General features: G+C 40.3%; 1 protein-coding gene across 1 annotated transcript in view; it reads left to right on the top strand.

Moving 5' to 3' along the window:
• Positions 1-12105, top strand: part of ptpro (protein tyrosine phosphatase receptor type O) — a gene marked incomplete at its 5' end in the record, with an annotated part of 85215 nt that overhangs the window by 63318 nt on the left and 9792 nt on the right. The window contains 3 exons of the mRNA XM_080420602.1: positions 2924-2992; positions 6604-6687; positions 10899-10934. Coding sequence (XP_080276728.1) covers positions 2924-2992; positions 6604-6687; positions 10899-10934 — 189 coding nt within the window. The remainder of the gene's footprint in view (positions 1-2923; positions 2993-6603; positions 6688-10898; positions 10935-12105) is intronic.

Consider the following 12105-nt stretch of genomic DNA (forward strand, 5'->3'; position numbering starts at 1 on the left):
TAACCAAACAAACACACACACACACACACACACGCACGCACGCACGCACGCACGCACGCACGCGCACACACACACACACACACACATTGTCTGATATCTGCCAGATTTAATCAGGAACCACTTATGTTAAGCAATTGCATATCGTCTCTATCGGGTGGAAACCTCATAAGTCCTTTCAGGATTCAAATGAAAAAAATAGCAAAAGTAGCAGATCTACAAGCTCGAAGCGCGGCGCGATTTTGATGCTTTTGCGTGACGCTGTAGTATTATTAATTTGCGAAAAAACTAGAATATGGAGATAAGAGGTTTCTGCCCGACAGCAACGATATTTATGTTTGAATGGCTAGAAGACCCTGGAGACAGTATTTATAGACGCACAGAGAGAGAGAGAGAGAGAGCTCTCTGATGTCATTAGGATGTATATCACGACTGAATCTCCTCTCACAAGCTCATCTATTATTCATCTTTCTAGACCCAAATGAGCCTTATCGTTGCTGTGGGGCAGAAACCTTGTATCTCCGTATTTCAACGTTTTCTTTTGTTTTGTTTTAGTAAATTAATGCCCTGCCCTGTCATGCCACAGTGTCACACAAAAGGGGCAGAACATTTGTATTTCTTTAGCTATTTTTGAAACATCTTTTAAGTGAAAGTGTGGCTGTGTGGTTTGATAAATGTCGAACCAATGAAAAGTATTAACAAGAGCTTGGGGCGGCCGTAAGATGAATGGTTAGAGAGCCCGCCTGGGAAACCGAACGTCCCGGGTTTGGTTTGGTTCCAGGCCTCAGCAGTGTGTCGAAGTGTCCCTGAGCAAGACACTTAACCCCCTAACCGCTCCCCCCTCCGGGCTGCACTGCGGGTGAAACAGAAGTTCCCCCGCGGGATGAAATAGGTCTCAAACAAACAAACAAACAAACAAGCTAGAAAAAGTGCTCCTCGGAGCACAGGTCTCCGCCAGGTCAGGTAGGTTATTGTGGCCTCCTGGTGACGCTATAATAGGCCAACGTGAAAAGGGTGCCATTTCTTCTTAGGCCTTTCACGGCAATCGGACACTGCATTCATGATTTGAGGCATTTTGTTCCAAAAATGTGTTTTGCTAAATTAGACCTGCTGGTGGCGGTATAACTGGCCAATGTGAAAATGGTGGCATTTCTTCCTCTGCGTTGTCGTGGGAATATGCGTGCAAAATTTCATGGAAATCGCATGCTACGTTCATGATTTGAGGCATTTGTTCAAAACAAACCAGTCCTGCAAACTTTGGAAGCAAATCTTAGCCAATCAGGATGGAATATGGAAAATTGGACAGATCCACGTTGATCACATGACTATATACTGTGTACCGATTTGCGTGATGTTTGGACAAAATCTGTAGGAGTGATATAAAAAAAATTGTTTTGCAAAAATTGGCCTCCTGGTGGCACTATGCCGCTATAACAGGCCAATCTGAAGAATTCGGGGCAGACGTTCGACTTTGGCATCCAGGGAGTGTGTGTGCACAATTTCGCAGCGACCGGGCCAACGGTGCCGGAGATTAGCTGTTCACAGACAGACACACACACGGACGGACGGACGGATGGACAGGGTGCAAATACTCTCTCGCCATGCCTTTCGGCCTGGCGGAGACAATAATAACTACATTGGACATACAAGGTTTCTACCCCAACATCAACGTTATGTTACAGTAGTAGTATGGAGCAGAACATGCACTTTGAGCTCCCAGTTTCATAGAAATGTATTTTGATCCACATGGGGAAATTACATCACCTCAGCAGCCGAGAATAACCCCCCCCCCATACAAGGAACAAGGGAGCCGGTCTTATAGATGGGTTTCCGCGCGACGTCATCACAGAGCAGAGTGCGCAATCTGCGCATGCGCGGGGGAGAACGAACCGGAAGCGCCATTCACTCTATTGTTATTTTCGGGATTTAGATAGGCATAATGCTGCTATTATAGGCATAATAGGCATAATGCTGCTATTATATACAAACAGATCCAACTTCCGACAAATCATTTTTATTGAGTAAAGAAGATATTACAAACTGCATCATTTAATCTACTTTCATTAAACCTGGTGAAGACCATTTATTTTCTGAATGTACAATGGCCAGAGCTGCTGCGGGTAATAGCGCCCTCTACAGGCTCATCCCGCCACTGCGCGCGCATCATCCTCTCATGTTTACAAACAGGAAACCCATCTATACTGCAGTGGTTCTCAAAGTGGGGTCCAGGGACCCTCAGGGGTCTTACGAGGGGGTCCCCAGCTAAATCAGTTAATATAGCATCATAAATCAGTTTAATCACCTGAAACCCTATTCTTATACTTGACGATAAGGTTGAAAATGGGTGAATGTTCCTTTAAGTTGCACATTCATTTCAAAGTGGAGAAAGCTGCCGGTAGCTAAAATTAAAAAAAGGTGCTGAAGCAAGTTGAAAAAATAAAAATAAATGTTGAGTTTGCTAATTTCACCACACATGTATTGCATCACCTCCCACTTCCTCTATTTATTGACTTGTCATCGTATAAGTTCAGTAAACGGCTGGGCTCTGCATGTGTGAACTGTAGAACACATAAGGGCCAACGGTCAGTGGTGAACAGTAACCAAGTACATTTACTCGAGTACTGTACTATACTTTGACTCAAGTACTGGGGTTTAGTAATTAGTACTGAGGTGCTATATAGCACCACAACCATAATAAAGAACCACTGAAGAACAGCTGAAGCACCAATTTCTTTTTAGAGTGTACTGTTGGTTTTTCATGCTGCTCTTCAATCAAGTTTATAGGATGTAGAACTGTAAATATCCGTTGCTAATTGTGTCGGTACTGTGCCAAACACAGTCAGGTGCCTACTGCTGTAAGCGTCAGTACATTACCTACATGAAGAATAACTCAGAATGTGATTGCGATTCTGTTTCCTGTTTTCAGAGAATGCGGCGCCGAGACCTTTGTCAATTTTGCTACTTTTGAGAGAGACGGCAAACTCCCTTACAACTGGTAGGACTTTTCTCTTATTTTTGGTCTCTGCAGCTCAAATAAAATGCAAATCCCCCCCAAACAATTTATGAAATCAGGTTGTATCATGTGATGTAAGTGCTCATGTACCTCCATAGTGGCAAGGATTTTTCTTCTAAAAACAGTTGAAGGCCGTGTTGGCCTCATGCTCAGTGGGAACAGCTCTTTGCACATGCAGACCTTCCTCAGTTTTTTTATGGCAAAGCTTGCCACTCGAGACCCTGCAAACTGGAAAGTTTAATTCAGGGGAGAATTAGAGGGGCAAGGCAGATCTGAGAGCCACGGTTTTGTTTTTTATTTTTATTTCATTTTGACTTTTTGTTTTACATTTTCGATTAGTTGTATTTAGTTTTTCACCTGGGTTTAGTTTATTTAAAAATTTTGGAAATGGTTTAGTTTTAGTTTTATTTAGTTTTATTGTCATGATAAAAAGCTCAGAGAAATAGGGAAAATTGCCAATCTATAACCTCACAACCCGTCGCATCGTGTACTTACTTAAAGATATTTGATGATATTGACAAAGACTAAAAGTGTGTTCAGTAGCACCAGAGAAGGAGGATGAGCTTTCCAAATGACCACTGACAGACACAGGTTTCCCTGCCTCCGGTACATTTGACACATTTACAACTGGCGCTTTTGTTGATGAGCAAAGTGCAGTGTCTCCTTTAACCACTTAATCCCTCTAGTAATCTTAGTAAAAACGGACCTGAATTACAACTCTTTTTTTCCGTGTACACCAAATCTCTTCGCCAAAAATAGCCGATCTACAAGCTCACAACACGTCACAATGCCCAAGACAAATGGAAGAGCAAGACTCAGCAGGCTGAAGTAGGTGGTGAGTCTATTAATTCCAATGGGTTGAGCTATCTTCCTAAATCTTTATAACGTGACGCATTGGCAGATTGTAGATCAGCTATTTTTGGTTGATGTTCCCCCCAGAATATGATGCTGGGGTTCAAATGGTTAAAACGGCTTCCACAAAATGCCGAGGTATTGCACTCTCCCATTTTCTGTAAACTCTAAGCAAGCTGTTTAAATTGACGTGACAGGCAATGGGACAGCACAACGTTTTTATTCTTAAAAACATGCTGACAAAGTTTAATGGTTAAGATAAGATGCCCTATCTCTGGAGCTACAAGTAACCTTGTTGGCTTAGGATTAAAGAGAGAGAGAGAGAGTCCTCTTCTACCCCCTTGCACTGTATCCCTGTTGGCTTTCCTGCTAATCTTTTAAAGAATAAACAATGCTGGCCCGGATGGCTTGCGTAGCGGTCCGGGCACCACATGTTGCAGATTCGAATCCCGATCCCGACGACCTTTGCTGCGAGTCACTCCCCATCTCTCTTCCTGTCAGTCTACTGTATACTATCAAGAATAAACAACGCTTAGCAGACTTCGCACTGCCCTGTTTCAAATATGACATAGTCACAGCCCTTCTAAAATGGGGGCCCCTCAACTCTTGCAGTCCATGCAGTTTCATTGTGTGATGGTAAATCTGCACTAATACCCCCATGAGGACACGGAGGATGATTAATATAACAGCTGAAAGACGGTCAGTTAAGGCAGAACTTGGCTTCCATCTTTTGGAATTCTATTGGAATTGTACCACACCTTCCATCACTAAATGACCACGCCCATCAACACATCAGCATTGGTACAGTTGTGTTCATGTGGATATTTACTTCTGCAATGCTTGCGCCTTCAGCTGTACGTACCTCTGTGTTCAGTGGTTGAAACATATTTTATTTCATTATAGTTTTTTGATTTTTGCCTATAATGACATATGCACAAAATAGGGACGCCAGCTTGAAAGTGTGAGTCATGATCATGACATTTTACTTGAATAAATAATAGTTTTTTGGCATTGATCATTGGAACATAATTGAGAAAAAATACATTTCTGTTTGCCATTTAGGCTTTGTAAACAAAACTTGCACGTGCCAGATAACTTCAATTATACACTGACAATGACCGCTACCCATAATCAAAATAAATAATGTACTATGGCCAAAATAGGCCATGTTTAATTATTGTGTATACTATCAAAAATGTTTACAAATAGTGGAAATAACTGATCTACAAGCTCACAACGTCTTGGCGATGTGACACATTGTGAGCTTGTAGATCTGCTATTTTGTTTCGTTTTTGTAATGTTTGAAAATGTATGAACACTTTTCAACAGATGAATTCATGATACAGCTTAATGGAAACATTTCTGATGATTATCGTATACTGTCGGCTGGAAACCTCATATGTCCAAAACTGTAACTTTTCTGGGTTCAAATGAAAAAGAATAGCAAAAGCAGCAGATCTACGAGCTCAAAAGGCGTGGCTTGGCGCTGCGTTTCGAGCTTGTAGATCTGCTACTTTTGATGCTTTCATGTGACGCTGTAGTGTGATCAAGTCGGGCGTTAATTTACGATAAAAACAAAAAGTTAGAATATGGAGATAAGAGGTTTTTGCCCGACAGCAGCGATAATATGCAAAAAATAATGCCGCATTATCTCAAATAATCTGCGATCAGGCGGTGATGTAATCATTGTGTTCGGCAGCATTAACTCTGCAGCATGCAGCATTAACCCTGTGTTCACCACTAATTACTGTGTACCTTTCAGTGGTGGACAGTCAACGAGTACATTTACTTGAGTACTTTTCTTTAACAGTGGTTCTCAAACTTTTTCATGTCAAGGATCCCCAAATTGATATTGGCCCCGCGGGCCCCATCTGAAAAGGTTTTGTGCCAGGGACCCCGAGAATATTTATGTAAAAGATGATAACATTTAAGATTAAAAAAAATAAAATAATGCAGATATAAAAGCTCACAGCGCGCCACAAGGTGACGCGCTGTGAGCTTGTATATCTGCTATTTTTGAATAGCCAACATGTAAATGGACAAAGTGGTTAAAGTGATTGTGATACTACTTAATAACACATTTTTGCTGGGGACCCCCTGGAACCCCTCCAAGAACCACTGTTGTGCTTGAGTAAAATATGTTTTAGTATCTGTACTTTACTTGAGTATTTTTGGATACTTTCACTCCACTACATTTCCAAGGAAAATACTTTTTGACTCCACTACATTTCTAGGGAAGGGAACAAAGTACATTATGAATTAACCACTTAAGCCCTATTTCAACTATACTGGATCTACGAGTTGACGCGACACGTCAGCTTGTAGATCTGCTATTTTCACAGTTTTTTGGGGGGGACATTTCTGGAAAATCATTTAATTAGTTGTTTTTTTTTGTCTAAATTTCAATACCAGTAATGCATTGCTATTAAAAAGAAAATTTACTTTGTAATTTGTACTTTTGAATACTTTAGTATTTAAGTACTGACTACTCCAGCACTTTAACTCGCCTACAATATGACGGAGCAACTTTCACTTGTAGTTGAGTCAAATTTGACCAGGAGTATCATACTTTGACTCATGTACTGGAGTTCAGTACTTTGTCCACCACTGTTACCTTTCAATCGCTCTGTGCCACTTTACTAACGGAGCGTCATGTTTTTGTCCCAACCTGTCACCCACTGGTGTTCTGTTTTGTTTTGTTTTTATTTGGTTTTGGTTTTATTTGACCCCCCCCCCTTCAGGCGAAGAAGCCTGTTTGCCTTCCTTACCCTCCTGCCATCCTGCCTTTGGACTGACTATCTTTTGGCTTTTTATATTAATCCTTGGTAAGTAAGCTCTGTTTGCCCAAAGCATCACCATCATCACCCACTGCATCTGAGGGAGCATGTCTTCTTTAGCAAAAACCCACAAATCTACTGCACCCGTTCTGCCATAGATGTTGTTTTTACCAGACAGGGTGCCAGTCATACCGCGCGGTGTCAGGGGAAAGTCTGGAATCAATGTGGGGGAAATAAATCACAGAATTTGATCGACTGAACCATCTGCAAAAATCTAGACCTATCGGTTCTCAAACGTATTATTTTATTTCAAGGATCTCCATAACTCAGAGTTACAGATCTGTAAGGGTTCATTTGGAGCCCCTTCAAGGAACCCTGAGGGTCCCTGGACACCTTGAGTGAATCACTGATCTAGACGCTTTGGCAAAACAGTGTTTAATGCTTGTGGTTGTTTGTGAATTTTCACAGAATATACTGTATGTTCTTTCCCCCTCACGCAGCCACAGGAAGACAATTCAAGTGGCACCTTTGATTTCAGACTTTGCGGACACCCTTTTAGAACAACCCTAAGCTAGAAACGTCTCAGAGATTTTGCGTATAAGCCCCAAATTACGTTTCTTTCTTTTTTTCTATCACCAGTAGTGATATTCTAAATCTGAATAAAACAAAATAAATAAAAAGGAAAAGCTTAGTACAGCAAGTTGATTCATGGGATGAATACAGTACGTAGTTAGGAAACTGACATTCTAAGCACGTGGAACTCTTGTCTTGTAAAACTACTTTTATGGTTGGACTGACTTTGTGATCTTGTTGAAGGCTGGACTACTAACATACTGCACTGTAGCCAAATTCCAATGCTCTTAACTTCCACACTCGCTCACTCTACTCACGTCCTCCACTCGCGCATTAGTCCCGCCTCCGATTATCCACAAGCAGTGGTGGAAAGTAACTAAGTACATTTACTTAAGTACTGTACTTAAGTACAAGTTTGAGGTATTTGTACTTTACTTGAGTATTTCCAATTTCCAATACTTTTACTTCTACTCCACTACATCTCAGAGGCAAATATTGTACTTTTACTCCACTACATTTATTTGAAAACTTTAGTTACTAGTTACTTTTCAGATATAAATGATTATATTATTAAACATACATTAACCACTTTAGCCCTATTTTATACCCAGGCTATTTGAAAATAGCCGATCTACAAGCTCACAACGCGTCGCATCGCGACGCGTTGTGAGCTTGTAGATCTGCTATTTTCAAACATTTTAGTACTTTTACTTTTGGTACTTTAAGTACATTTTTATGCCAATACTTTTGTACTTTTACTCAAGTACATTTTTAATTCTGGACTTTTACTTGTAACAGAGTATTTTTATTTTGCAGTATTGGTACTTTTACTTAAGTAAAGAATTTGAGTACTTTTTCCACCACTGTCCACAAGTCTGGAGGAATCAAGCAGGTTGGACTGACGGCCACATTTCCAATACTCACATTCCTGCCTACTCGCTCGCTCGGCCCTCCTGAATGTCACGTCGTATATCAGACGTTGTATTTCTCTCATAGTATATGAGCTGTTTGACATGCATTCTCCCACACCGTGCACGACAAACAGCATGATTACATTAAAGATCAACCCATTCTTTAATTTGTTGCTTCAGTAGCTTTGATCACGTTATTCAGATCACTTCTGCAGTTTAACCCATTGAGACCTGAAGCCGATTCTACATGTCTCCTAAATCCCAACAGTTTTCTGAAAAACGTATGTTTCTATATCAGTGGTGCTCAAACTTTTTCATGTCAAGGACCCCCAAAATGATATGTATTTGGCCGCGGACCCCCACCAAAATATATTGTTCCAGGGACCCCCAGAAGCAACGATTTGAGTTAAAAATGTTCGCTTTAAAAATATTTATATTCAAATATTTTCACACATTTTCACGATTTTTCAAAAATAGCAGATCTACAAGTTCATAGCGCGGCACTCGGTGCCGCGCTATGAACTTGTATATCTGCTATTTTTGAATAGCCAAAGTGTACAATAATGCTTTTTAGCTCAAATCTAAAAATGACACAGTTCCAGGTCTTAAAGGGTTAATCAAGTGGGACACTTTCACTCTCAGACCGTTCAACACCCGCATGCAGGCACGTTATGTTAACATTCTAGGATATGATCATGCAGATCAAAGTCTCGTCCGCTCTAAAACATCCCTTTGAAGTCCGCAACACGGCATGGCTTTTAATCTTGCAGATTGTCGTGGTTTCCATCCCATAGCCCGAAGAGACGGTCCATCCAATAACAAAACAGATAGGCAGTCGACACTTTTCGGCGAGCGGACGAGAACAGGCTGGAGTGAACACTGGTTGTAGTCTCGCTTTTTCTCGCTCCAAGCGGCTTGGAGAGCTCACTCGCTCTCCGGTACCGGCTCCTCCAAAAGCAAATTACCATTTGGGACACGAACAATTTCCGGGTCAAGCTGGAGGGCCGAGTGTTGAGTGAGCGAGCGTGAGCAGAGATTTGGAATTTGGCTTTTGTAGCATGTCTCCAATACTGGCTTTGCTCTCTGCATGCCATCTAAACGCACCATCTGTAATTCTTATTCCTGTTTCATTAGGAGAGGGGTAACCGGAAGAGTGGGCACCTGAACATGGTTGGCAAATCAATGTTAAATTGGCTATTTTTCCCCAGAATGTAAACAAAATAAAGAATAAATGTATATGCTTTAAACAATGGTCTGAAGTAATGTAAAGTATACATTATTTGAAAATTCTAGAACATTTGACATTTTGAGGCCTAATATTTCTACAATTGCTACAAATGACTAAAAAACCTGTGGCTAGCCAATCATTACGTATGGGCATAAACAAGAAGTTGAAGGGTAAATTTAGATCTGATAATGATGTACCGAGCATGCTCAGCTCAATGCAATTCTTTTCTTATTTTTTGTTTTTACGGGACGAAAAATAGCCAATTTAACATTGAGGTGCCCACAATGTTTGGGTGCCCACTCTTCCAATGCCTGCTGTGAGTGTGCCTGTAGCCTAGATTCTACTGTAGAGTGCATGTCTCTGGTTGAAGGACCAGGTTTGACTCTAGAATGCAAATGTAAGACGCATGGAAGTGTGGGAGGACTAGTAAGTGTGAATAGACCAGTGTTCTGGATGTTAACTACGGTATGTGCACAGTGCGGTTAACCACTTAAAGGAGCACTTTGCCCATTTTCAACCTATCTTCACATAATTGATAGTCACTAATGCTCATTATGATGATATGGCACCATTTTTTGTCTGCTCAGTCTGTGTCTCAGAGGAGGGCTGTGGACAGTTCAGAAACCTGCCTACCAGTGACATCATCGGTAGGCAGGCAATTTTTGTATTCATACGAGAACAATTACATCTAAAATAGCAAGCTATCTATCCACAAATAGAAAGCCTGCCGTTTCTATTAGCTTGGATTCCCCATTGATGATGTCACTGGTAGGCGGGTTGCTGAACTGTCCACAGCCCACACAGACTGAGTAGACAGAAAAGGTGCCATCTTATAATGATCATTAGTGAGGACCAATTAAATGAAGATAGGTTGAAAATGGGTGAAGTGCTCCTTTAAAGCCCTATGCACTGCAGCATATGACGACTAGCGAAAATAGCCGATCTACAAGCTCACGCATGTGTTGCAATAAGACACATTATGAGCTTTGTAAATCGGCGCCAAGGTGCAAGTGGTTAATTTTTTCAAACATTTTGTGGAGTCTGTGCATGATTTTCATGTCCTAATATTGTGTGATTTTGTTATTCTAAAATACTTCTTATTTTACAGTTCTGCTTGATAGAGAATACTTAGCAGAATAGTATTCTAGTGAGCAGCTCTGTATAGGGCAGAGGAGTGGCGGCCATTTGTAGTGCCCCAGATAGAAAAACCATTCGTTTTTCCCATATAGATTTCCGAAAATATTTATGTAAATTATTTTAACCTGGTGAATCATGACCACAACACATTTGATTCTGTGTAAAAAATATTTAATTATGTTATATACTATATTTAATAAATCAAATTTTTGGGGCGGTTTTCAAATATCTTTTTGACAATTTTGACGGAAATCTCTATGGGAAAAAAAATATGGGTTTTCTATCTGTAGCACCACAAAATGGCCACCACTGCTCTGCCCTATGCAGTAATGTGGACGGACAGTGGAGCTGCGGTGGTACAAACGCATGCACACATCATATACATGCTTTTCCATTTCTGCATTCTGTAGGAGCAAGACAGCTTTAAAGAAACGGAAGCTAACAAGGTAACAACACAACTAAAGGCTAATTTATACCACGACCGGCGACCGTGCCGCTCGCCGAATATATTTCGCAAAGCAACACGGTCCTACGAGGAAGTACAGATTAGCCTTAACCTATTTAGACCTGAAAAACATCTGTGTCATTTTAGATTTTATACATATATATAGCAACATTGGTCTTTCTGAAAACTTAGGATTTAGAAGGCATTTCATTGCTGTCGGGCAGAAACCTCTTAAATCCATTTTCTAACGTTTTGTAAACTAACGCCATACAAAAGTACTTAAAGGGATATTTCACTTTAAAAAAAACTTTGGGTAATTTTATCGTCTACTCAGGCTTTTGTGAGCCCCCCCCAGACCGTTTTTAAGTTGCTTGATTCATTATTTAGATATTTGATATTCATTTTATCATACACGCCCCCTTCCTATACAAACCCATTATAACTTCAAACTCCATTTTTAACATGTTAGATTCATCAAAAACACCCGTCCTTGTTTCTGGTGACTCACCCTGCCCTCCTAATACGCGAGGGGGCCGTGTTTTTTCGATTACTTTTTTCATTTATTTTTTATATATTTTTTTGAAAATTAAAAAAATGTAATACAATAAAAATGAAAAAATAAATAAAAAAGTAATGGGTGTTTTTGATGAATCTAACATGTTAAAAATGGAGCCTGAGTAGACGATAAAATGACCCAAATTTTTTTTGAAAGTGAAACATCCCTTTAAAGTAGCAGATCTGCAAGCTCGAAACGCTGCGCAAATCGTCATGTTTTGAGCTTGTAGATCTGTTACTTTTGCTATTTTTTTATTTGAATCCTGAAAAGTAACAGTTTTGGACATGAGGATTCCACCCGACAGAGATGATTTGTAGAATGGGCCTCAGGTCTAAATGGGATAAGTCACAGCGTTTTTGTGTTGGCTTGTAAGTAGACAGTTCTGTGTGTGGGTGTCTGTGTTTGTAAAGCACGCCCCTTCCTATATAAACCCATTGTAACTTCATTTTAACCATGTTAAGACTCATTGAAAACACACGTCCTTGGTTCTGGTGACTGATATCGCCCTTTAAATAGGTGAGGGGGGCTGTGTTTTTCTTTATTTTATTTTATTTTATTTCTTTATTTTGTTAATTCTTTAAAATTTTCAGAAATAAAATAAAAAATATAATATTAG

This window comes from Gymnoscopelus braueri (assembly GCF_963280865.1).
Source record: "Gymnoscopelus braueri genome assembly, chromosome: 23".
NCBI classification, from domain to species: domain Eukaryota; kingdom Metazoa; phylum Chordata; class Actinopteri; order Myctophiformes; family Myctophidae; genus Gymnoscopelus; species Gymnoscopelus braueri.